Genomic DNA, 27,842 nt, shown 5'->3' with positions numbered 1-27,842 from the left:
AAACTATTAAAGAAGAAGGGAAAAAAGACTTTTTGCTCGCTTCCTTCATACAGTTGAGAATCTTACCTCTTTCAAACTGTGTGTACATGTTGATTTTAATTTATGCTTATTCACCCAAAGTCCTTAATATCTTCTTCCCCTCTTTCTAGACTTTGGGTGTGTAATTTAAAATGCTGTTTTACCAAAAAAGAAGAAAGAAAAAGGTCTTGTGTTCTCTATTGCAAATCTCCATTCTCTTAAATGTGGGCATTTTTTAAAAAGTAAGGAAAAGAAACCACACCGGTAACCACTGAAATGACTGGGTACATACGCAAATATGAACACCGAAGGCCTCTGGTACTCTTTCGTGACTGCTGGTTTCCACCCAGCCTGGACGCTTTCACTTCTCACGTGTCATTTCATGTAGCTAGCTGCCTCAGTGTGTAGGCTTTAAAAGCGACAATGTCAGAAGATACGATTCGTTAATGTATAGCAGTGGGTCTCAGCTGGGGACACTTTTGTCACAAGGTGGGGCAGATGTGTTCACTGTGAGGTAAAATGCCCGACAACCCTGGGAGGTACATGTCACCGTCCCCATTGTTCCAAATGAGGAAACTGAAGCTCAGGTGGGTCCAGTACCTTGGCCGAGGTGACACACTTAATGGCGGAGCTGGAAGCAGAATCCAGAACTGTCTTGTGCCAAAACGCGTGCCTGCCTGACGGCTTTGTTCAGCAATCTCTGCTTCTTCCTAACCACAGTCTGGAGAAGAGAAGAATATGGGTTCGTCCTGGCGGGAGTCACCCTGCCTATGCAACCCACATGGATCGTCCTCTAATGAGACTGTTCCTTCGCAGTTCCCTGACCCAGAGTTAGTCATTTCAGGCCCTTAGGAATGTGTCCGTGCCTGCCTGCTGTTCACTGTGAGCTGCTGGCTCCAGGAATTTCTTAAAGTAATCGCCTCACAGCAACTCAGAGCATGCACTTCCCTTTAAAGTTCCCCCATGCAGGCAGAATGTCCAAAACGGGGCTAGCACCCAGAGGTGAGCTGAAGGTTAGAAGCTCCGGTGAGAAGACGAGAGCTCTTCATCTTTTCCCTTCATTATATTGTAGATTAAGCATTTCTCCTTTTTCCAGTGCTTTCTCCGGCTTTGCTGAGTGAGGGAGAAATCTTACAGTGGTCGCAGGATGGTTTGTTCCTTTCAGATCCTAGTTGGAGAAGGTGGGTAGAGAAATCTCAAGCAGTTGTTGGGTGCCAAGAGGTCAAGAATGCCCCAAAGCCCAGTTCTCGCTAATCAGTTTAGAGAATGTCATGGAAGAATTTTAAACATAAGATGATGTTTCTGAGCCAGGCATTCTCTTTCACCAACTGCAGCAAGCCCGTTGCTTGCCTTCCTGGGACGTGAAGACAGCCAGGGAATGTCAGTAGTTCCCTTAGATTTTCCATGGAGGGCACAGTGAACTTTGCAGCACTTGTTAAATCTGTGGGAAAGAGAGTTCTGGAATTTTCATGCTCCCCCAGAGTTCCACAGGATCCTGTGTGGCCTCATGCTCAACTGACCGGCCTCATTTCCTTCCAGGCCCTTTGGCAGAAACCAGTCTCATCCCCTCTGCCTACCGGATGTGCTACCTACAGGGCACTTTGCTCCTTCATCTATCTTTGATCGTTTTGCTCTAGCTTCTCTGTGTCAGCTTTGAAAGGAGAAAGAGCTCTGTTGTCAGGCAGATCTAGGTTTACATCATAGCATGGCCGTTTACCTGCTGTGCCACCTCGGTAGGGTCACTTGAAGTCTCTGATCCATTGCTTTCTTTGTGTCAAAGAAGGTTAAGAATACCTACTTCACAGAGCTTATGTGAGAATTAAATGGGAAGTATTGGCAAAGACCCAGTACAGGTAAATACAGGGTCAAGCTCGTATTGGTTACTCTCCCTCCCTCCTGTTTTCAGGCTGTTTCTTGAAGAGAGAAAATCTTATTTCTTGAAGAGATCAAAGCTTATGACCTAAATCTTCTGTAGCCTCCATGGTGCTGAGCACACAGTTGGCACCACATGAATACTTTATGCTGGAGAGAACATAGTTGTTTGAGAAAATCGGAAAGACAAATTGGATTCTTTGCCCTTCAGTGACATCATTTTGTCCCTCCTTGAGTTATGACTTTGGTTAATTCTCTCCTTTCAATAACAGCAATACAAAGGCTATTTAGATCAATTTATAACAGTCAAATAAATATCTCATTTGTTTTGCAATTCAGTGGGTTAGCAAGGTCACTTCTTGTATGTCTATCTGCTCCTAGATGTTAGTTTTCTCATCCCGGCTTCAAGCTGGCTAGAGAAGAGAAGCCCTGGGGCTTTGATAAAGATGCTAACCCTGCTGCCTTTGCAAATAGTCCGGGTTCCTATCCCATCCCTGAAGGCACCGCGATATTCTGCAATCCTGACCTTTGACCTCCTGGTGAATGTCTTGCTCAGGTCTATCAGTTTCTCTTCCAAGACAAGAGTCACGACCTCTATGCAGCCTTGCAGAACTTAGCCCCCTTCCACACTGACAGGCAAACTACCCACTCTTTCCTCCAAGTCCCTCTGCTTTTCTAACCTGCACTGATTTTTCCCCCATAGCATCTTGTCAGTGGACTCGATGTTTGCGTTTCCCCAAAGTCCGTATGTTGAAATCTAATTCCCAATGGGATAGCATTTGGAAGCAGGGCCTTCGGGAGGTAATGAGGTCAGGAGGGCCCCACCCTCATGAATGGGATTGTGCCCCTGTAAGAAGAGGTCCAGGAGCCAGTGCACACTCTTTCTGCCATGTGAGGGCCAGGAAGGAGGTTCTCACCATACACTGGATTCACTGGTATCTTGACTTCCAGCCTCCAGAACTGTGAGAAATAAGTTTCTGTTGTCGATAAGCCACGGGTTTATGGGGTGTGGTGTTTCGTTATAGCAGCCTGAGCTGACTAAAGACGCCTCCAGCACTTGGTTATGCTTGTTGGTTTCCATTCATTTCCCCTTACTGACTAGGAAGATGAGCTCACAGAAAAATGAGACTGTGTCTTATTTCTGAATCCCAGTACTTAACACCTTGCATGAGGTGGAGAAGGATGGATGAATGGGTGGAAGGAAGAAAAGAAGGCAGGTGGTCACCAGTGAGGGCATTTATCAGTATTGTTTTCCAGTGATTTTAATTGTTTCTGTTTCTTTCCACCATTCTGCACATCTTTCTGTCCCTCTGTCCAGCACCCCAGTGGGTGTGAGCTCAGGAGATGCGAGATAATGCAAACAGGTCTGATTCTCCCAAACTTCAGATGACAGACCAGTAGTAACGAGCATCGGAAAGCTTTTCATGGGCAAGAGCAGGGGCAGGAGAATTCACTCAAGACTCTTCCCTTTCTTAGGGCTGTTTTCCATTGAATTGAAGAGGGGCTGGAGGTTAGCAGAGTGAAAATTTAAAAGGAAGATAATTCTGATAAAAGTTGTAATGAACAGTTAAAAATAAAATAGGATGTTTCTACACACATGGGGGAATTTTGATCTTCTCATTGGATTTATCCATGTGACCGCTGTGTGCATGAGTATCTGAGCGATTCATGTAAATAAAGCTTTTCAGAGGGAAAAATGGCTCCTTCTGGAATATCTTGTGTGATGTCATTTGTTATTTTTATTTCCAAAGTAGGTGTGAAATTTTCTAAGATTATTAAAAGCTGTACAAATAAAAGTATTTAACGTCTACATAATTTTTTATATTCAACAAAGTGCTTTTCAGGTTTCATCTGATTTGTTCCTCACAACAAACCCATAGGTTAGGCCTTTATAATGCCTATTTTACAAGGGAGGTTTGAGGCTTAGAAAGATTAGGTACTTTGCATTAAGCAAGTCAGTGGCAAAGCTGGACTTAAAAACAAGATCTTACAGCTCCAAGTCCTAGGCTTCTTACAAAAGATTTAGTAAACAAGTTTTCCTCACACATGAATTACTGTTTTGCATTCATAACATAAACCAATGGAGGTTGAAAGAAATGGTGAAAAGTTTAATGATGCTAAGCATCTGTAAGTGCAATGTATTAAAAAATAACAAGAACAGAAAATCCATAGTTCTATGGGTTTTTCAGTCTGTTGAGCATCAAATCATATTTCCCAATGAACCATCTGCTTCTGAATTTCAAGCTCCTATCCGTTTAATAAGCCTCTTCACCAGTGAAATGAAAGGTACACGCACTGGAATTAACAAGTGTGCGAATGTGTGTGTATAGTTTTGTTTTAAGATATTATACCTTCTCCTTAAGATGAACATTATGGGGGAAAAATAAATGAAATTAATGTATTTGTTCATGTGTAGACCAGAGAGAGGTTAATGTCTTGCCCAGTGTCACCAGATTCAGGGAAGTCTAAATAAAGTCACCGATGTTTTCTCTCCATCCCTGACTGTATCTATCTCTTTAGCACTTTCTTGTCTTTTTCCTGGCCAGATAGGGCTTTAGCCAGAGTGACCAGGAAGAGAGTTTGTATTTTTTTCCGACACGGGGGAACTTCTAGTTTCATTAGAACAGCCAAAAGAGGTCGGAAGGTCAGAGCTGTAAATTCAAATCTGTAAGACTTCCACCTGCAAATGCTGGCTGTAATGGTGTGAATAACTCTCATCTTTCCGGGGAATGAGCAGTCAGTTTAGGTTTCCGCAGAGGGCAAGGTGCAGGCAGTCTGCAGCAGAGCTGTGGGCTGTGCCCATGATGTCACTCATCTTCAAAGCTGCCCAGAGTGAGTGGGGTCACCCCAAATCTGCACAAAGAAGACAAGGGCAACAGTGGCGAGAACTATATCAGTATTGTAGTATTACAATGAACAGATGATCAAGTTACAATTTAGGGAAGAGTTTCAGGGAACTCTTCAAGTTTCCTCAAGAGTTTCAAGCTTCAGGGAAGAGTTTAAATCCGCATCCTGGATTGCAGCCGTAGTATAGTCTCTAATTGTATAAATAATACATGGATTAATTTTTATAGAAATGCATTGCCTTGAAAAATGCCATTGATGTTTTTTGATAGGAACTGGATTGAGTCTGTAGATTTCTTTGGATAATATGGGCATTTTAACAATATTAATACTTCTAATCCTTGACTGTGGTATATTCTTCCACTTGTATCTTCTTCAGTTTCTTTCTTCTGTATCTTACAGTTTTTCTAGTACAGGTCTTTTACCTTCTTGTTTAAATTTATTCATAGTATTTTATTCAGTGAATAAAGAAGATGTACTGCATATATACAGTGGAATATTACTCAGACACACAGAGAATGAAATCTTGCCATTTGCCACACCATGAGTGGTAGAGAGTATTATTCTAAATGAAATGAGTCAGATGGAGAAGGACAAATACTGTGTTATTTCACTTATATGTGAAATCTAAAAAACAAAATAAATGAGCTCACAAAACGAAAACAAACTCATAGATGCAGAGAACAAACCGATAGTCACCAGATGCGAGGGGTGTCAGGGCGTGGGCACAGAGGGTGAAGGGAGTGGTACAAATTACAGGGGTAAAAATAGTCGTGGGGTGTAAAGTATAGCAAAATAAATATCGTCGGTGATATTGTAATAACTAGGCATGGTGCCAGATGAATGTCTAATCATTGTGTTGTTTACCTGAAACTAATATAATATTGTATGTCGCCTATAACTGAAAAATAAATTTCTTTAAAAATCTAAAAAAAGTCACGAAGTGAATGCGTTGTCTCACATACTTGTCTAGAATGGCGGCGTGTGCATCCTCTCTTCCCAACTGCATACTTCTGTGCAACCCTCCGGATGTTTCTGCCCTCAGGCTGTCATGTGACTACAAGAGGTGTTCTAAATGTGGGTGTAAGCTTAAGGGTTTCATTATGCACTCTGTCAGATTATTTGTGCAGATATGATTAGTGGGAGAGCCCAGTATTGTACCATATACTTGGAATAATTCTTCATCATTCCCCTTTTGTTTGATAAAAAGCTGGTTTTTATCCATGAGCAACAATTTCTCACGAGCCTCTGACAGTTCAAAGATCTTCAACCAAACATACAGGTATCTGTTGTCTTCACTGTACAAGACATATGGAGTCTTTAGAAAAACTTGTTGAAAATAGAAATGTCACACCTGCAGATTCTCTTTTACTCCCATACTGATTTCTCTTTTAAAAGAAAACCCTTCAATAGATGTAATCAACTCTGCATGCAGACCCTGCTTTTCTGCGTCTCGTGCTAAATGGAGAGGGGTCAGCTCTTGCCAAACACCAGCCATCCAGCAGCCTGTCTTCTCTGTGGAGAGTGATGCCGCTCCCATCTTGTCTTTACGCGCAGAAGGGTGAGAGGTAGCCAGGCACGAAGAGCCCTACTTGTACCTGAAGGGCGGATTGAAGAAGGCAAAGTGAAGGGATTGCCAAAGTGCTGTTCTGGAATGTCTGCTGCGCAGTCCCTCGGGGCCCACTGCTACTACGTGAGCTCTGTGAAGGGGGGGGGNCATGTGACTACAAGAGGTGTTCTAAATGTGGGTGTAAGCTTAAGGGTTTCATTATGCACTCTGTCAGATTATTTGTGCAGATATGATTAGTGGGAGAGCCCAGTATTGTACCATATACTTGGAATAATTCTTCATCATTCCCCTTTTGTTTGATAAAAAGCTGGTTTTTATCCATGAGCAACAATTTCTCACGAGCCTCTGACAGTTCAAAGATCTTCAACCAAACATACAGGTATCTGTTGTCTTCACTGTACAAGACATATGGAGTCTTTAGAAAAACTTGTTGAAAATAGAAATGTCACACCTGCAGATTCTCTTTTACTCCCATACTGATTTCTCTTTTAAAAGAAAACCCTTCAATAGATGTAATCAACTCTGCATGCAGACCCTGCTTTTCTGCGTCTCGTGCTAAATGGGGAGGGGTCAGCTCTTGCCAAACACCAGCCATCCAGCAGCCTGTCTTCTCTGTGGAGAGTGATGCCGCTCCCATCTTGTCTTTACGCGCAGAAGGGTGAGAGGAAGCCAGGCACGAAGAGCCCTACTTGTGCCTGAAGGGCGGATTGAAGAAGGCAAAGTGAAGGGATTGCCGAAGTGCTGTTCTGGAATGTCTGCTGCGCAGTCCCTCGGGGCCCACTGCTACTACGTGAGCTCTGTGAAGGGGCGGGGGGGGGGGGTTTGCTTGCGTTCATCACTGTATCCTTGGCATCCGGGAAAGTACTCGGTACCTGTGAGGCACTTCGTTAGTACTTATACTCTGCCCAGGCTGGTGTAGCTCAGTGGATTGAGCTCAGACCTGCCAACGAAAGGATTGCAGTTCAGTTCCCAGTCAGGGCACATGCCTGGGTTGCAGGCCAGTTTCCAGCAGGGGACACATGAGGGGCACCCACACATTGATATTTCTCTCCCTCTCTCCTTCCCTTCCCCTCTAAAGATAAATAAATAAAATATTAAAAAATACTTATACTCTAGTAATGCTTATGTAGTATATACTGTAAGTATTATATATACTATAGAGACAGTTATATATTGTATACTTTAATAATACTAGAATGCTTATGTGAACATGTAATTCACACAGAAATGAAATAGCTATTTTATTTTATTTTTTAAAAAGATTTTATTTATTTATTTTTACACAGAGGGGAAGGGAGGGAGAAAGGGGGGGGGGAAACTACACTGTGTGGTTCCCCTTGCGTGTTCCCTGACTGAGGACCCGGTCCACGCAACCCAGGCATGTGCCTAGACTGGGAATTGAACCGGCAGCCCTTTGGTTTGCAGGCTGGTGTGCAATCCACTGAGCCACACCAGCTAGGGCTGAAATAGCTATTTTAATTTGGCATTTACTTATTGGAGGGATGAGATGATTTATTTTTGTTATACATTACTAAATTAATATTTTTGTGTCATTATTGGTCTTTTAGCTACTAATTAGTTCCTGGTCCCCATGTGACCCTTCTGCACTGAGGACAGGAATGACTCTGAAGGTGGGAGAACGGGATTTCCAAGAAATCAGCTAAGCTGGGGTGTGAACAAAGAGGCATCAGAAACACCCCCCGCCACATGACATACACACATGTGCACCATAGACAGCCTATGGCCTGACCCTAAATCCTACTCTTTTGTTATGAGTTAACCCTCTGTCCTCTCCTGCAGTTTGGATCGTGGATTCTAGCTTGCCTGTCCAAAATAGCCATAGTGACCCTTCAGAGTCTGCAGCTACCACACTTACCTCTAACATCAAACACATCAGTCATTTGTAGCGTTTCCTGTAGCTCCTAGGAAAGATTCTTGTATTTGCACTTGCACGTACATTTACATTTACAAAGCGAACGTGACAGAGCACTCCAGTATTGATTGCAGGGCCTTGGATCACAAGGTATGAACTCATGCATTCCTCGTAGGACAGGCATTTGTGGAAGTGTATTGACTGATTGACGTTGTACCGGGTACTTGGTCTGTGAAGCCCCGCCCCCTGGAAGGCTCCCAGAGGAGCAAGTGGGGCAGTCACTCAGTAACAGTGCAGTGCCATAAAACCTTTAAGAGAGGCGCCTGCAAGGCCCGAGGGATCCAAAGGAATCAGTGGCTGTCACAGCTGGGAGGAGCAATTGTGGGAGGTTTTCCAGAGAGAAGATGCTTGAACAAAGTCTCAAAGGTCGAAAAGGGGTGTGTGTGAGAGCAGGCACATGGCGTGGTGGGGTGGAGGGAGGCTTGTCAGTGGCATACCTCGGAAGGGTAGTTGGGAAGATTCAGGTTTTCCTCACCACATCACTGGAACTAAAAACATTGCTGACAGACTGTAAAGGAATCTTGAAAATCGCTGGGCAAACACTAAGCCCTTGCTCTGCGAAGTCTGGTCTGTTGACCCCACACTACCCACGAGCAGCTTGGAAATGCGGACGTCAGGCTCGCCCCAGCCCTGAGGAATCAGAATCTGCACCTCAACAACGTGCCCAGCTGACACGCGTGGCCATTCACGTGTGAACTAGGAAACTGGTTTTCTCTGGAAGGTTGAATCTTCGGTTGGAGTTTCGGGACACTTGTTACAAACTGAAACTGGTTTCTGAATGATGCAGTAAATAGATGAAGATCAATAGGGGATCTGTATTATGCCAATGGCTATTTAGCTTCAAGGACTAAATCAGTCAGTTAGGAATGGACCACCATCTACACCCCAGCAGCTGTGACAGGGTGGAAAGTGTACTGGGCTAACGTGACGTCCTGGGGCTTTTTCTGATGACGTGTGTGAGCTTAGGCAAATGCTTTACATTCCCTGAACATCAGTGACTGTGTCCTTTAGAGGCACCTTCCATGCGCCGAGCAGTTCTCCAGGCACTGACATGAACATCCTCACGTTTCCTTATCTGCCAGCTGAGGGACAACAATACCTGCCGTAGAGGGCGTCTCATTAGGATCCTAGGAAATAATGTGTACCGTAGTGCTTTGCAAGGGATAAATGCACTAGGTTATGCTTTAAATATCTGCGTAGGAAAATGCATATTTATAGAGCTTCTACCGTGACCCAAGACCTGTGAGAAACTTACCTAAGTTCAATGATCTTGGTTATCATTGAAACAGGCAGGGCAGAACAGGCATGCGTATATAAGAAGAGAGGTATGGGGGTAAAATGGAAAGCAGCCGTGTTGCCCAGTTGACCCCAGTCGTCCTCTCTGCTTCCCACTCTCCCAGGCATGCGCCAAGGCAACGATCACGGCTCTCAGTACCGCTCAGCCATCTACCCGACCTCCGCCACGCACCTGGAGGCGGCCCTGAAGTCCAGAGAAGAGTACCAGAAGGTAAGGTCTCCCGCCCTCCTGGGCTCCTCCGTCTGCCCCCACCCTCTGCCCCCACCAGGTTTGGCCCCACCTGTTGAGGGAGAGTCTGGTTCTTTTCACCTGGCGCTGTGTTCTGTTTGCACATTTGGGGGAAGTTTCTGTCAGCCTCCTGAAATAGAGCCACTCTGCTCCATAAATGTGATAAATGAGATTTTAATAATAGGCCCTTACGCATTTCTTTTTAAAAATCAACTTAACATATAGTCTTTCTCCCTCTCTCTTTGTCCTTCTCTGCCTCTCTCTCTTTGAATTTCTCTTTTTCTTTCTGTATTTGTTTGCATGGACTTCCATAACAAAGTACCACTGACTGGGTGGCTTGAGCAACAGAAATGTGTTTTCTCAGAGTCTGGATGCTGGAAGTCCAAGATTAAGGTGTCAGCAGACTCGGGTTCCTTCTGGGGCTCCAGGCCTCCCTCCTAGGCTCGTGGGTGGACAGCCTTTTCTCCTGTGTCTCTTCACACAGTTCAGCCTGGAGAACTCTCTGCCTTGCTCATAACAGTAGTTCGAATGATAATAAAAAATACTTCTCTGAAATACAGACATTATATCCTAAAATAATTATCTTCCCTATTAACTTGCATTGTATTTTTTAAATCCCCTCCAATAGAGATTTAGTTCTTGTAAAAATAAGTTGAGTTGCTTTAGTTTTTAGAACTTCGTGATAATGTTATTCTGTACTAGCTTCAGACGTACAGCATGGTAGTCAGACAGTCATGCACCTCACGGAGTGGTGCCTTCCGTATCCGCAGCACCCACCTGGCCCCGTGCGTGGTTATTACAATAGTATGGACTGTGTTCCCCATGCTGAAATTTGCATCTCTGTGACTCTTCTGTAAGCACCAATTTGTGCTTCTCAGTCTGTTCACTTTTTCCACCCAGCCCCGAACCCTCCTGATCTGGATTCACATTTAACAACAGAGCCGGTAGCTACTGTGTTGCTCATCTGTTTTACAATTATATGAATAGTCTGTGCAGTGATTTCCAAGAATGTGTGGGTCCTCCCCCCATCCCCCGTGGCAGCAGAGGTGACGGTGGGACAGAGGCAGGGATGAGAGTGCATCTACTGACGAAAAGTTAGGAGGCCATGCGTCACTCTGAAAGCAGAGAGGGCTAAGGAGATGCTGCCGGGGCCCCACTCCTCCCTCAGCACATCCACCCCCACCTCGGGGGGCTGGGCTGTCTACCTGGTGGTAGTCGTAGGCAGCCTCTAGCATGGCCCTCAGTGGGCTCTGGCCACATGCAATCCCTTCTCCTCGTGTATGGGCTGGATTTAGTGACTCTCTTCCACTGAGTGACAGAAGGGTTGGGATGTTACCTCTGAGATGAGTTGATTAAAGATTGTGACTTCCATCCGGGGGTCCCTTTCTCCCTCACTGTCTCTTGGATCCCTTGCCCAGGGGCAAACCAGCAGCTGTGTCACCAGGCATCCCTGTGTAAAGGCTCACGTGGCAAGGGGCAGAGGCCTCCAAGAACCACTTGGCGAGCCTGGAAGCCCCTCAGCCTCGGTCAGCCCTTCAGATGAGATCACAGCCCCAGCTGACGGTGTGGCTGCAGCCTCCTGGGAGACCTAAAGCCAGAGGCACCTAACTAAGCTGTGCTATAGAAACCACAAGATAATAAATGTTTATTGTTTTAAGCTAAGTTTAGGAGTAATTTGAGTATATTGATATGTCTATCCTAAAACACTCTTAATTATAAATTATTCTTTCCCCTGTCCCTTTTCATCGTGACTTGTCTGGTGAATTTTCATCGTGACTTGTCTGGTGAAGGTGGGCCTACGTGGTGGCCACTAAGCATGGAGCCTCTGGCATCACATCCTCTTAGTTTGCACATCAGCTGAGTAGCTTTTCATCTAGTGCCTGACACTGAGAAGCCAGTGCCAGCTTATCTACTTATCTACTCAAGCAAACCTATAAGGGCGAGAGACCTCATTATGATCCCCACATTTCAGATGCCCGGCATCATAAGGTTAAGTCAGTAGAGTAACTGGAATTAGAAAAATAAGATGACGCAGAGAGATGGGTCGGGCAGCTGTTGTAAGACTCTAGGCCAGAAATGAGGGGGCTTCTTCCAGGATGGTTAAAGTTTGAATGGGATGAGGGGTCCTCAGGAAGTGCAGCTCCTGGAACTTGGAGCTGATTGGAAGCAGACGACACATGGGAGTGAGGAGTCCAGGGTGACTTACACGTGTCTGGATGGTGGCGCTTTGTGTGATGGTGTGGAAGAGCAGAAGCAGATGCTCAGGGAAGGGAAGGGAAATTCGGAGATTGGAGTTTGAGCTGCCCCTGATGTGGGCCTCCCCGTGGTTGCTCCTGCCTCACAGGGAGCGTGGCTTTGACCTTTAACTGGGTCAACACATGGGAAGTACTGGGCCTGGCGCGTAGCAAGTGCTCAACAAATGGCAGCCCTCGTTACTATTGGGAGTTTACTGACCCTTGGTAAGTGGAACCCAAGTGGCTGATCGAATCACTTAGGAAGAGTGGTAAGAGGTGGGTGGAGAAGGCCTAGGCCTGAATAGCAGGAGCATTGGAGCGCTGGGCGGGGAAATGCCTGTGCCAGGCAGGACACTGGTCTGGGCGCAGCAGAGAGACAGCCCCGAGCCAGAACTTAAAAACGGCGCTGTATGGTTTAATCTCACAACATGTAATTACAAAGGCAGTCTTAGTAGTTAATACGTAAAGTTACCTGTGATTCATGCTATGTATAAATGGAGTATTGTAATGATTCACAGTCCCGTAATATAGTAACACTAAGACACTCTGGAAGGATATTAATATCCCTCCAAAATGTCTCAGAATGAGATGGCATGTTGGGTTTCACAGTTAGAATTTTACGTTTGAAAGGTCGGCGCCTTCCCGTGATGATGAGGGGCTGTCGTACCCCTCATATTCCGAGTTCTACCCCAGGACAGTTTCTTGCCCTTGGCTTTGAGTGGAACCCACACTGATTTCAGACAACTGGTACACAAATGAGATAAAATTTATATAGTGAGTATTAGTCAACTGTTTTAATAATTCCTCTGGGGTTTTTTTTGTCTATTTGCTCAATGTTAATCTTATAATCTTACATTCTAGACAGTCGTTCTAACCCAATGCTTTTTGGGTGTTCCATACGGAAGCATACAGGACTTAAGTACAAACATCCATTCATATGTACGTTTTTTGCTTGGTTTTTGAGAGTAGGGTCTTATCTGCATAAACATCAGGGTTGCAGATGTACCTCCATCATCCAGGTATTCATCGCCGTTAATGAACATAATCACGTACAACTGCTCTCTCACCGACTCAGAGAACAAATCCTGTCCCGTGTCTTTGACTTGATCACATCGGTAACACTGGCCTCGGAGGGCACTGGAGGCAGGGGCACATCAGTCTGGCTCCCTGGCTGGGACCCTCAAGACTGCTGGCCTCTTACTCTCGCTCTGGCTTGTTACCAGGACGTGGGGCTGCCACAGAGCCCAGGTCCTCGTGGCCGGCAGAGCTGCTGCACAGGAATCACGCTCTCCTTCCTCTTTCTGGAGGTCCAGGCCAGGCCAGGCCGGGCAGCCCACCACAGTGCTTCAGGGATGGTTTACCATGGTCCAGTGACTTTCTGGTGCCTCTGTTTGAACAGAGAAAGAGAAACACAAGTTTAATTTTCAGCAGGGATCCTGCTGCAATTACACAGTTACATAATATACAGTTCTGTATGTACTTTATACAATATATTTATATATAGAATATATGTAACTAAGTAATAATGATGCTGATAATAATAGAATGGCAACAACAGTACCAACTGAGTTCTTACTACATGCTAATTACTGTTTAAAGCCCTTTATGTAAATGAAGTCATTTACATATCACTGGCTATATCTACCTCTGTGCATACATAGATAAAATGGATATGCTTAGATTGAGGTATTTATGCGTCTCTCCTTGTGTAAAATTGTGTTCATTCGTGTATCTGTTTCTACTTTTGAAACTTGTATAGATGTCTAACTGTCCATTCAATTGATATAATCAATAATATACCATCTCCCCCCAAAATCAACCATTTGCAGTGCCTATGAGAGGCGATATTGTTAGCTTTTACACCGTAAAGAAGCTGGCCTGTGATCCTACATTTACCCTGAAACATCACGTCGTTTCTAACGCTCCCGCAGAGCAGGGAGCGAGTCTCAGGCAGCACCCGGTGCCTTCCCCGGGGGCGAGGGATACAAGGACACTGAAGAGGGTCCTCGGCTTTCCCGCGTTTTCCACCTCGTGTAGCCTTGAACAAACTCCTGAAAACGCAGAGGTCTTCAGGAGGAAGAGTCATTTCTTAGCAACGTTAGATCAGGGTGTAGGCCTCTGTCATCGCCTCATCAACGTCTAGGTTTATTCCTGAGCACGGGGAGATTCTGCAGATGACCCCTGCCGTGTGTTTCATGTCTGCGTACCGTTTGCCCCTCTAAGAGGTGGCGTTTCTGGCCCTGTCACTGCGTTCTGGGAATTCATCTTACTCGGGCCCTGGGGGGACCCCTACGTCCTAACTGTAACATTGACTTAGGGTCCTAATCTAATGGTCTTCACTAGTTTGCCCCCCCCAGTGACCTCCTGGTAACCAGCTTCTTCAGCAACTTCTTCACACGTGAAGTTTAGAGCGACGGTGCTGCTTCCCACAGAGCAGCCACACGGACATAAAACTGGCTGAGTTTATCACAGGGACCGATTGCTGAGCTAATTAGATGTGCAGTACTGCTGAGGAGCTAGAAACCCAAAGTGATTTCCATCTTAGCTGTGGTTCTGTGCGGAGTCGGCTGGGTTGCAGATGCCAGGCTCACCGACAGCCCAGAATGGAAGAGCGGCTGGAGCAGTTTCCGTTCTGCTCGTTTCCATCCAGACTAGAGCCCTGGGCGCCTTCAGAAGCGGGTCAGAGTGAGAGGACAGCCTCCCACAAGGTCACTGGCCTTAGAGGGCCGGGCTCTGCTCCCTGCGTCTGACCGCTGCTTCACGGAAGAGTGCGGACCCCGCACAGACTCGGGGGTTGCTCTCGCCTTCGGACCAAGACTTCGTAATCTTCTTGTGATTGCGTTTTGGTAAATTTTTTTCAGAGTTTCGTGGTGAAATATATGTTAATGCTATTATTAATTGGAGGAGATAATTCGATATATTATTAATTATTTTCAGATTTTCGAGTGTAGATAGTTTACCTCCCAGGTGAACCTGTCACGGCCAACATTTTCTAATATTCGACACTGAACCGTGGCCTTTCGTGGGGTGGGGGATATTCACACGTGATTCTTACATCCCGAAAGTGTGACTCTTTTTCATTTGGGGATTAAATATTTTGATCACTGATACATTCTGTTTCTTGAAATTGGATAGAGAGTTGGTCAGTCTACAGATTGCTCTCCCGGCCGCTGGGCCCGCTCCCCCGCCCCCACCTCCTTCTCGACGACTCTGAGCTTCAGGAACGGCAAGCTCAGCCTCTCCTCTGGATAAACTTTAGGTGAATGTTCAATAACCCACTATGTGCCAAATATAAAATTGTTTAAAAATCCGTTTCTCTCAGTCCCTCAGTCTGTTTGTTCATTCATCCCTCTGTCTTCCCAGCCACCTATCCATCTGTTCATCCAGCCATATCTTCAACATGGCTGTCATCGTTAAGAACTTACCACAGTTTACCTTCAAGTTCACTTGTCTAACAACCTGACATCTATACTCCGTATAGTGTCATTTTAAAGAAAGGCACCCAAAGTGAAAGGTAAAAGCAGTAGGCGATGATTGGATTACAACAAGCATTTTTCAGAATTGCTTCAGCTTTGATTATTTGATTGTCTTCCCTAAATTTTATCATTTTATCATTTTGTTCAGCTTTGTATTTTATCATTTTGTTCAGCTTTGATTATTTAATTTTCTTCCCAAAGCACTCAGATTGCAGCCAAATAGTTAGTGACTCCCCAAGCTCTCCAGCAAAGTCCTGACAAGTTCATATTTGGCTTCTGTGTGTGTTGTGTGTGTGTGGTGGGGGGGGGGGGCGGGGGAGGGTGGAGGGAGAAAGAAACAGCTTTCATTTTGAAATAACCTACCTACTGTTGCTACCAAGTTTTTGCTCCTTTTTTTCTAGCATAGTTTAAATATCATCTCTGTGTCAGTGATGCTCAAAACTTAGGGCTAGAACTAGCCTCTGGGTTCCAGATCCCCATAATTCACCACTTTATTGTTACTTCTGTTTGTTAACATAATATTTCCTAAACTGGAGGCTTCATTACCACCCCCACACTCCCTGAAACAGGCCCCGCAGCTCTTCCCACCACACCCGCCATCCTCTTTAACTCACGCAAAGCTCCTAGGAGTCACCCCTGATTCACCTTTTCCTCACTCCTCACCTCCGAGTAATCAGATTACTCTAGATTCTGCCTCTGAATATACCTCCAGAGTGCCTTCTCTTTCATTTCGGTGTTTGTCCCCTAACTCCTGGGCCACTGAATTGCTGGCCTCTCTGTGTACCACCTCTCCACACAGGGCAGTCAGAGACTCTTCCTGAGTCGAACCCCGGTCATTTCCTTCCGTGTCGACGGCCTGTGGCTTCCCCATGACATTTAGGGTAAAGCCCAAACTCCTTAGCCTACAAGGTTCCACACGATCATTGTGCTGTCTTCCCATAAGACATGTATAACTGCTAGCCAGAGTGCTGAAGTATCTCCGCGTCCAGTTCTTGTTCAGGTCTCAGAGCTGTTGAAGCTAAAGGGGTCTGGGAACTCAGGACGAGAACTGCAGTCACTCACGGAAAATGGTACAGCTGCACAGCCGTCACAAAGCGTGGCTCTGTAGTTCTTTGTACATTCCCAAGTCAACTCCTGCGTGGACTCGCTGCTGCCACCAGGAGCCCAAATTCAGCGGTTCGGGGAACGGCTGCTTTGTTCAGCGTGCTCTTCAGACCTGCAGGAACCGACTCCTGCATTGACCGTGGCATTCCGTACCGCAGTGCCGGTCTTGCTGTCTCTCTTGACACAAGAAGTTGCTAAATATCACAGCCATAAAACACTATTTGGTGAGATGGAGTCAGTGGCTGGTATATGAAACCACTGTCCTTTCTGTAATTCGCCAAATCTCTGTTTGCCCCTACTGTAGTTACCTATGGCTACTGTGACAAACTTCCAAAAGCCCGGTGGCTTAAAGCAACAGAAATTCATTCTCTGACCGTTAGTTTCCCTGGGCTGGAATCGAAGGTTTCAGCTGGCTGTGCTGCCTCTAGAGGCTCTGGGAGAGAATCCCTCCCTTGCCTCTTCCAGCTTTGAGTGGCTGCTGACATTGCCCAGCTTGCAGCCTCATCACTCCAGTCTCTGTGTTGGAGGGCACATGGCCTCCTCCTCTTCTGTGTCCAGTCTCCCTCTACCTCTCTCTGTCTTATAAGGACGTGTGACATCATTGAGGGCCCACCGGATAATCCAAGGTAATCTCCCCATCTCATGCCCTTCATTTAATCATATCCACCAAGTCTTTTCCATACAGAGTAAGATTCACATGTTCCAGGGATTAGGACATGGCCATTTTGGGGTCACCATTATTCAGTCTGATTTCCAGCATGCCACTGTTACTTGTCACTGCCTCAGATGGGGACTGGAAAACTCTCTCTTGGGCTGCTCAGGAGACCTTGGCTGTGCTCACCAAGAGGGTGCCCACCTGGCTTCCAGAGAAGATGGACCCCAAGTCTCTCGGGGTCCGTGTCTAATTTTGAAGGGAAGGGGGAATCCACATAAGCTAATCCCCTTTCAAACATCTCTGCCTTCAAAAAAGGCCCAGCCCCACCCCCATACTACTTACCAAGGTGACGTAGCGTACCAAATATAACAACAGAAAAAAATCCTGAGAGCCAGACTTGGGAGGAGTTGGGGTAGAAATTATGTGTTGGTGTGTAAGTAATCAAAATAATGCTTGAGTGGTTGGCAAGAATATTCTAGTACTTAGTCACTATTTGTGAACCCCCGACTTTTCTGGTCTTCATTTTGAAATTACCCAAGTGTGGATAACAAAATTTCCTCATAGATTTGTTGTAAGAATTAAATGAGATTATATATACATATGAAATATACCACTTGTTGTGGACTCAATGTATACACAAATACTAGCTTATACATACATACTGCTACCATGTAGAAGTCGCCCAATATACTCATACAGTAACTGAAAAAGCCACTTTTCCCTTCAGTTTTCCAATCTAGAAAGTAGTTTTAATTTTGGCAACTCAATTAAGAAAAATTAAATATACGCATAATTATCATAATATAACTGGACTTGATCATTTCCTACCAAGAAGTACAGATCCTTTGTGTCTTCTTGTAAATATCCACAGGCTGAAAATTTGAAAATGGCCCTTCTTCCTTACCTTCCCCCACCTTCCTGCATTAATTATCTTGTCAACTATTACATACTGATTAGTTGCCAGATTTGCATTACAGCTGTTTCAGGCACACCTATCCGAAGATGGTCTCGTGAAGTTGGCCCTGACAAACTGCGCTGTGCACAGCCCCAGACGTCCACATGTCACAGTGCTCCTTCCTCCCAGGAAATCAGACCATTTCCCGGGAGTGCTCCTGGCCCTCAGTGAGCTCTTTTACTCGTCCCCGCCTTCCCTGAGGCCTGGTGCTGTGCTCACACCTAGCAGACTGTCAGCAATACTTGTTGGCCTGAACTGAAAAGGTGTAACCAGATACAGAAGGCCACTGTTACCCTTTGTATGGACTGAATATTTGTGTTGCGCCTCCCCAGATGCTCCTGTTGAAGCCCTAACCCCCAGTGTGATGGCATTTGGAGATGGGGCCTTCGAGAGCTAATTAGGGCTAGATAAGACCACGAGGGTGGAGCCCCATGATGGGATCCGTGCCATATAAGAAGGGGCACTGGAGCGCTCTCTCTCTCCACGTGCTCACAAAGAAGGGGTCAGGTAAGCACACAGTGAGGTGGCGGCCATCTCTAAGTCAGAATGGTCCTCACAGTGAAACCTACCCTACTGGTACCTTTATCTGGGACTTCCCAGCCTCCCAAACTATGACGAATGACTGCCTTTTGTTTTAAGTCGCCCAGCCTGGGGTACTTTGTGAGGGCAGCTCAAGCCGACCAAGATGCCGTGGAGGGGTGAGAAGTACCACGGCCTTGGATGAGGACCGCTGGCTGGGGTCCTGCTCCGTTTTACTGACCATGACCTTGGACAGGTCTTTAAAGCTCTAGTTCCGTGTATGAAATGAGAGAAATAAAAGCAAAATGTTTTAAAATAAATCTCAGCAGTGTTCAGTGGTTTGTCCCACATGCCACGAGTGGCCCTCACCCTCATGTTAGGAGATGGCTCAGGACCTGTTTTCCCACCTGCCCCGAGGAGGAGCCGAAGCTCCGAGGGGTCCAGTCACACCCCCAGGTCACACCCTATAACCCATATAGGACGTTCAGGGAGCCAGAGTTATCTGACTCTGAATTTCATATGCTTCTCGCACACACTGTGTGGAGGTACCTAGTAATCTGTCAAGCAATTTTTACAAATATCAGGGCTTCATGGGGTGACTCCACAGACAAGGCTGCCTGCATCCTGCTTTTCCCGAGGCCCTTAGGCTTCAAACCATTGTGCGCATACAGGACCAAAGAATCTTCCTTTCTGTCATGAGTTGAGAAGATAGCAGGGCTATTTCCATGCCTTTGTTCCCAGGCAAATGGGTGGGTTGCCTACCAGAAGTGCCCTCTTGCAGTCTGTTGTGTTCTCTGCTATGGTGTTAAAACCAGCAGGAGCGCTGAGAGACTCTGTTCACCAACACCAAAAGTCGCGTATTTGCATAGTAGGACCCTGAGTAGTGATGGGTAAATGTTAGTCGATATTTTGTGGCTGGGGGATTAGCCAGTTCTTCTTTTTAATTTTTTCATTTGTGCTGTTGTGTAAAGCATGGACTTAGGATTTTTAAATGACCATGGAAGAGCCCTGAATAATTCATTCACGTACCTTAGTCAGAGAGAAAACTCCCCCCTTGTATGCCCAGCAGTAAAGGGGCAGTTCCCCTTGTGCCCCTTTTGTAGCCTTGTGGTTATCATTACAGGCATCGTTGTGAACTCAGAATAAGAACTTGTGAAAGAAATGTTTTACAAGTGTCCGTTTCTGGAGTCAGGTGTCTCTGTTTCTCTGTGCGCGGCCATACAGGCAGCTGAATCTTTAGCCTTAATGGTTTGGTTGCATCTAGGTGATTATTTTCATTCGCACTCATTACTGTGTGTTAGACTCTCTGTGTATGAGTACAGATTGCCCTTTCTTGCACTGTATTTAGAAATATCTGCATTACCCCTGGGCATTTGTTCATTAATAGGGAGTGGGGAGAGGAAAAGCTTGTAATAATAGGCTTTACATATTATTAAACTGCATCCACATTTGGGTCCAAATGAAAAATCTGGTTTGTGCCACTGCCCTCTGGTGGTGGTAGCCTGTTGCTGCAGTGGCACAGAACTGCATCCAGGGTGGAGTCTGCCCTGCAAGGGCAGCTTCCAGGAGCAATGCTGACGAGGTCATTGCCGACCTTCATTCAGCCTTCTATTCAGGTCCACTGCTTTTCATTCGTGTGCTTTGCAGGCACCTTAGGATCCACTTGCTGGTCAAAATAATGATAGAAGAAAGCATTTTTTTGAGGACCAAGGAGACATTATCATTTTAGGGGGGGCATATACACAGAATAACCCGGACTGAGCTGGAGTGACATTTGAGTGAATTCACATTCTCCATGGGCCATGCTCCCACTCATCTTTCAAGGCCAGCATGGGAAAATGCAGGGGCTCCCAAAGGGTGATGTATGTGCCCATGCGGTACACAAAATGACTTTGGGGTGTATCCAGGTGACCCTTTTAAATTTAAATAATTATGTGTTTGTCCCAACATGTATTAGGAACTCTGCAGGGTGTGTTCCAAGTCCACGATTGCATTGATGTTACTGCTGAAGTGGAGACCAGGGTGTGGTGCGGGCACACACAGCTGCATTCTTTGCGGCAACATGCCGCTTGGTCGATGCAGCAAACCCCATGGCGGTGTGGGGAGGACTGGGACAGCGGTGACGCTGCTGCTTGCTGATGGCATGACTTTAACCCTCTAAGCCTGGATCCCCTGATTCGTTACGTGGGATAATAATGAATACTTCTTAGGGTGTCGTAAGCATTGTGTGATAATGGTATGTCGGTCAAGTGTCTGTCACAGAATTGGCGCTCTCGTCTCCCCACACCCCAGGACACTTCTCAGAGCCCGCCCTCGCCCATGTTCTCGTCCTGCTGAGCTGGCTCTGCTCATTTCATGCAGCCTGTTTTGAGAACTCCCATGTTTCTTTTCCCTCCTGATTATAAGTGGGACCTTCCCTTGCTTTGCATCCGTCGGTGTGGCGCTTCGTACAAAGCCGGCACTCCATGAATGTTCGTTGGGGGAATTAAGGACAAGTGCAAAATAATGCTTAGCAACATTTTCCCATCCTCTGGCACATTTCAGTGCGTTTCATCCGTCGGATTAGGACAGGATCTGTACATCATTCCTCCTGTCACACTGATTCCTGTGGTCTGATAACAGGAACAGGATTAGGTTCCTGCTCACTGGCTGCAAGCAGGGAGGAAAAGGGGCCTGCAGTGTCTAGTGCCTGCCTGCTGCTAATATCACTCTTATCTTACCTACTAATATATAGGTTTAGTGAGTGCGCCTGCGTGCACAGGCTCTGCTTGTTAATTTCAGGGTAAGATAAATGGAAGGCAGTGGAAACATTTTAAACTCGGTATTTCAGCAAGGACAGGATCTATTTTAGAGGCAACAAAAGAGCCTTTGTTGCTTAGGCAGGTAGATTTATAAGCCTTGCCCTGGTTTAGTCTATACAGAATGGCCTTAGGAGTGGTACGATCAGATGATCTACACCAGGGGGGAGGGAAGGAGGAGCCCTTCCATTTTAGAGGCAACAAGAGTGAAACAGGGTCTGTTGTTTGCCCACAGAGGCCGTGCGCTGGCCATTAAAATCCCCAGGGATTTTGTCTCAGCTCTGTGTGGTTCTGAGTTTCTCCAGTTCACCACAACAGAGCCATCCAGCCAGTTCCTTGGTGCCTGCTTGCCTTTCTGCAATGGAGGCAATGTTCATTAAAGGCTTTGAGAAATCAGAGCCTTCATGTTTGCCGTGAAAGCCAGAGAGCCGCAGCACCTCAGAAGCCGAAATGAAAGGACCTGTGTGTGTGTGCGTGTGTGTGTGCATGCATGTGGGTTTAGAACTTAAAGGACAGGGAGAAGAAAGAAAATAGATGTTACCGCTTTGCACTTGCTTCAAAAATGTGCCTTACTCCCTCTGGTGCGACCATTTAACTCGAAATGTGTCCCTCATCCCCCTCTGCCCCCACCACATGCTCCCCACCCCCACCACATTCATCTTCGCTCATGTGACATCTGTTCTGGGCACTGCAGAGCAGTCTTCTTGTTGCCATGGCAGCTGGTGGAGAGAGCCCGCCCATTGGCTGCTGGTGGAGAGGAGGAAAAAAAGGCCCACAGTGTCAGGGGTCGTGTGCCTAGTGCCTGCCTGCCACTGTTTCAGTCAGCTGCTGGCTGGGCCACATTAACAGAGCGTGCTGCAGCGGGCAGAGGCCCGCAGGGACTGCCCACCACAGCTGTGTATATCACCGAGTGGAAGGGGGGCCCCAAGGTCAATGTCATTAGTTTCTCCCTCAAGTGCGAAGTGTGTGGAGGACAAAAGCAGGGCAGGTAAAGAAACGTGGGCTGCCTTTTCCTTCACCTTGAACTCCTCCTTTCCGTTTCTAGTATTTGGATTTGAAATTTGGAGATGACCCTCTCTGCTCCCAGCCACCCCACAGCGAGAGGGCCTGGGCCTCAGTTAAGCTGTCAGAATAAAAGCTTCTATCAGATTCCATTTACTTTGACCGTTACCCTGTCAGTCTAAAATGAAAAGAGGACAGTGTTCCATTTCGAAATTTACACCTGAACCTGATTGTTTTCCAAATCATTTCCCCCTTGTTGGAGTTGCCTCTGAATTCAACAGTGGCCTTGGGGTCACTGCTCCAGCCTCGTAGCTCTAGGCTGCTTGTATCCTTACCCTGGCCAACTGCATCGATGCCCCCAAGGCCTGATCCTGCCCCTGGCAAATCAGACGGGTATAGCATCATTGGCTGGACCCCACCTGCCTTTTGGGGTTCCCTTTTCCAGGCAGGGCTGGAGGTCCCCACCAATGAGTGACGGGGTCACACGTGCACCAGCTTCATCCAGGGCCTTCAACCTCAGATCGGAGCACCCGCGGGGCTTTGGCAGTTGCTCCCTGGCCACACTGAGGGCACCAGCCGGCGTAGCTGAGGGTGGGAAGGAACGTTCGTGGCACGCTCTTGTCTGCTCTTCCAGTGAGCGCGAGGTGGTCCCACTGAATCCCTTCTCTGCGGGAGCCGGAAGCTGATTGTTTCCAAGGTCACACAACTCGTAAAGGCTGAGCCCAGGGTGCAGATGCTGGTTCTTTGGTTGCCAACTCCAGGCATACTGTTTCCATGCTGTCACAGGGCAGATTTCTGGATAGGGCTGTGCATGGGGAAGGTGGACCATGAAGAGATCATTCTTCCTGTTTGTACTCATGCTTTACCATGTCCGCTTTACATTTACCAATAATGAGAATGTGTCGTTAGTGTTTGACTTGTCGAGGTCAGGGGCTAATGGCTTGAGAAGATTGTGTTGCTTCTGGTGGCCGCTCGTGGGTCTGGTCTGCCTGAAAGCTCCGTACACAATGCGCTTTTGCTGAGCAGAGGCTCCTGGCTGAGGCCCTGGAGGAGACGTGTGCCAGAGCCAGTGAGATGCCTAAACCACCCGCCCTGCTGCTCTCTCTCTCAAACTCACTGTGGTCACTTTTTTATCTTGGGATGGTTTGGGTATTGTCAAAATAGAAATGTTCTACACAATCATGAAGGAGAAGGTCCGTGTGAAGCCGACTTTGCAGAGTGAGCATGGTGTATGTTCACAGTCCAGTTCACTGCAGCAGGATTTACTGAGTACCTGCACATTGGGATGGGGAGCATATTGCGGAGACCCAGAGGCAGAATCAAAATCCAGAAATGCGTATGTATGACCACGCAGGGGTGCCCAACCTGCAGCTCACGGGCTGCACACAGCTCGGGATGGCTGTGAATGCAGCCCAACACAAAATCGTAAATTTACTTAAAACATTATGAGATTTTTGTGTGTGTGTGATTATGTGTTGCAGTGTACTTAATGTGTGGCCCAAGACAATGCTTCTTCCTCCAGTGTGGCCCAGAGATGCCAAAGGTTTGGACGGCCCTGCTGGAGCTCAGAGGAGCACCTCCATCACTGCTCTGCGGCCGAGTCTATGCTTAGCTTCATGTGAAGAGCAACACTCAAAACATAACAAAAATACTGGTTTTTGGAGAACAACAGAAAAAAATGGCCCTGAAAAGAAAGCCAACCAGTACTTCTGCTGTGGAAAAAGCTTTCAAATATGAAATGACTCATCCAACTAATCATGTAGCTATTAAAAGTCAAAGCTAAAAGTTGATTGTTTGTAGGGTTCTGTGCATTCTGGAGCCCCACTCACATCAATTGAATTTGAATTTGTAGGAGTGGGGCCAAGAAATTTGGAGCATTTCAAACTTCCTGAGTGGCTTTGATGCACAACTAGGTTTGGAGACCTCAGTGCAGCAGACAAGTCTGCAGTCTTGGCAGTCAGTCCTTGGTCTTACGACGAAGTCTTGGGTGTTTGAGCCTGGATAACTACCTCCATCACTCAGCTGCGATTTCCTAATCTCCAAAATGGATTTAATCCTATGGGCCTCAGAAGTTTATTGTGTAGAACAAATGAGGAAATATGCACCAAGCTCCTGATTTGCAGGAGAGCTGGGTCAATATTAGTTCTCTGCTGTTCAGGCTCCTACCCATCCTGGCACACCACATCTAGTTTGATTGAAGGCCACAGTTTCATCAGCATCTTGCACACAGAGGCAGTGACTTGTTCAAGGGTAGCCCACCCTGAACACTCAGCTGCTAATGAGGAAGGCAGGCCTGGGTCACGACAGTTGCTCCCTGAGGTGTGCTTATGACTCAGTCTTCTAACAGCGCATTCCTTCCCCTGACATGTACGCGCGACACCTCCTCAGTGGTGGGCTCATGGGTGAGGATTTTAGGGAAGAGTTAACCCATGAGGGCCACCCTCTTTCCCACTCTCACCCTCTGCGTTGTGTGAGTCAGCAGGTCTGCTCCGCTCAGGGAGATGAAGTGGCTTGTTAGTGATCAGCTCTACCAAAGCGCCAGTCTTTCCGTTCTTAGGTTCTGTTCCTCGGTGTTTGAGACTCCAGGTGACTTCGTTTCCATTGGTTTACTGGGCGTGACCTTGAGTGGAGGCTCTCAGACTTTTTGACCTCAGGACCTTTTTAAATGCTTAAAAATGATCGAGGACCCCAACTGACTTTTGTTTTTTGAGGGTTATATCTATTGATATCTACTATATTAGAAGTCAAAACTGAGGTTTTCAAAACACAAGCATACATTCCATTAGCCATCAGAGTGATGCCGTCACACTTCATGTGGCTTCTGGAAAATTCTATCTATACGAATGGGAGAATAAGACCGAAAAAAGGAAATATACCTCGGTATTACCATGAAAACAGTTTTGACTTGTGGACCCTGAAAACAGTCTTGGGGACCCTCAGGTGTCTCCCAGCCACCCTGAACTGTTGACCTTGAGGACACAGGTTGTATGTTCTACTGCATTGGTGTGTCTCACAGAGAAGCGCAGAGGTCAAAGCAGAGGTCAGTGGTGCACTCACCAATGTCACTGGAAAGGGGCCTCAGAGAAGGCCTCAGAGCTCAGCTGCCAACCTGGGCTCACAACCCAGAGCTTGGGACCACCGGGCCTTCCCTGTCTTTAGGTCAGTGGCTTCGGGCACACGCTGCAGTGACAGACGCCTGGGTTCCAATCCCAGCTGTGCTACTGGGTGACCATGGACAGAAGTTGAGTTTCTTAACTTCTCTGGCCTCAGTGTCCTCATACCTAAAATGTAGACTATAAAAATATCTACCTCTTAGCTCTCTGGGAGAATAAAGTGAGGCCATGTATGGAAAGGGAATAGCATCTTATATGGGCATTCAATAAATGTTAACCACATTACACTCTGATAGACCCCCTGACTTGTTCATCATTTTTATATTCCTCTTTTTGCTTCAAATCAACTAGCTCTTAGAGGTGTACATCTGCGATATTATAGCAGTCACCACTCCTGGGGTTTACTACCAGTTTTTCCCATCTTGTGGTCTCAGTTGTTCTTTTTTCCTGACTACCTTTGGGCTGGGTGACTACTGGGCGAAGCACGGGGTTCCAGGCCGCATGCTGGGCGCCGTGTCTGTGTGCCTTCCCAACAGGCTGAAATGAAGGCAGAGCGAAATTTGGATGTAATTAGCTTACATGTCAGACACAACAATCCATGCTGTACGTTACGCAGGCGCACTCAGTGTTTTCAAGGTGGTACGAAACCTCATAATGAGCCAACAGAATAGTATTACAGTTGAATAAACTGAAGCATGATTTATGATGATTAAAATTTGTTTGTGGCATACGTTTTTCTTTTTTCTTTCCTCCTAAGTGGAAAGCATGCTACAGAAGTATGCATTCCACTTGCAAACTCTATTCCATCCACTTGCAAACTGCATTCCCAAGTCACTTTTCCATTGCCTACCAGTCAGTGCGTGGGAGAGCTTAGTGATAGTAGGTGAGCCAGTTCTCCTTATGTAGTAAATGTAAATCCAACACTCTTACTTGGGGGTGGGGCAGGGGAGGTGGCCCTGGGGGCCCTCATAGACCAGCCAACGGCTTTTCTACTGCAATTATACTATTGTTTTTAAACAGTATGCATGAATTCAAGGGCTTCACCAGCAAAAGAACAACAAAAGACAGAGATTTTAAAATAATGTCCTATAAATAACAAGTTTTGTGTATCTAATTTTATATATTCAGTCAAATGAGATGATCTGCAATCCACGGCCCTGCTCTCTCAGATCCTGCTCTATCAATAATGAATTAATAAATTAACTCATCCTCAGTCTTGCTGAGTGTCTTGCTGAGACACCCCTTGTGGCTCTGCTGGTCACCCCGAAGTTTTTGAAGGCAGAATGCCCTGTGCTCCTGAATGGCAGCTGTAAGCCTGGAGCTGACGCTTGATCACTATCTCTGAGCTGTGGGACTGGAGTGTTCCCCTCTTGCTAAGGAAGTAGCATGTATCACCTAAAAGATGCTGGCTTCGGAGTGAGAAGACCTGGGTTCTTTTCCTGTCCCTTGTACCAGCAGCTGTGTATGTCCTTGAGTCAAGTGTCTCTGTCTCTCTGTCGCTTTGCTCTCTGTTGCATGGTACAAAGATAGCTCAGCAGCCATCACTTCTAACGTTGATCTAGGGAGCGGTGGCTGATTTCCTCTACCCTCAAGTGTACAAAGCCAGCCATAGCCTGTGTCTTTGAGGGAAAGAGTATGTTGCATAGAATCAAAGTCAAAAATCGTGAAGAAAATGGTTGAGCTAATAACCACAGTGATTTCGAGTGAATCTAGAACTTGGAATCTCAGGCTTTCAAGTCAGGGATCATTCAGTTCACCAAGACATCCTCCGTTCCTGTGGGAAGTGGTGGATGCAAAGACTTCAGGTCTACGCTAGGGTCTGTGAATGACTGCCATGGACAGATTTCTTTTTCCTTAGTATATCGGTTAGCTGTCACTGTGTAACAAGCCACGCAAAACTTAGTGCCTTAAAACAAAAATAACTTTCTATTTCTCATGATTCAGTGGGTGGGCTGGATCATCCTGTTGATTTTGCCTGGGCTCATTCAGGTGACTACCTTTAGTGGGTGGGTCACCTGGAGCCTGGGCTGCGTTGGAGCAGCTGCAACGTCTGGAACTCTGTCTTCACACGGTGTTTCCTCTTCAAGGGCCTGAGCCCAGGGCTAGGCTGCCTCACAGGGCGGGGCCGCGTGCTGAGCCCTGATGAGCAACTGCTCTACAAGCTTGTGCTCACTTTGCCAACATCCCACTGCCTAAAGTAAGTCGTGTGCTCAAGCCCAAAGCT

General features: G+C 46.5%; 1 protein-coding gene across 2 annotated transcripts in view; it reads left to right on the top strand.

Annotated features, from left to right (window-relative positions):
* Positions 1-27,842, top strand: part of MSRA (methionine sulfoxide reductase A) — a 336,906-nt gene that overhangs the window by 240,481 nt on the left and 68,583 nt on the right. For both annotated transcript variants that reach the window (XM_037042191.1, XM_037042192.1), the window contains exon 5: positions 9,638-9,744. In XM_037042191.1, the coding sequence (XP_036898086.1) occupies positions 9,638-9,744 (107 nt within the window). The remainder of the gene's footprint in view (positions 1-9,637; positions 9,745-27,842) is intronic.

The sequence above is a fragment of the Sturnira hondurensis genome, unplaced genomic scaffold (assembly GCF_014824575.4).
Source record: "Sturnira hondurensis isolate 20B ecotype Veracruz unplaced genomic scaffold, ASM1482457v3 Scaffold0003693, whole genome shotgun sequence".
Taxonomy (NCBI): Eukaryota; Metazoa; Chordata; class Mammalia; order Chiroptera; family Phyllostomidae; genus Sturnira; species Sturnira hondurensis.
Note: the sequence above shows the minus strand (reverse complement) of the source record. Positions and strands in the feature narration are given on the sequence as shown.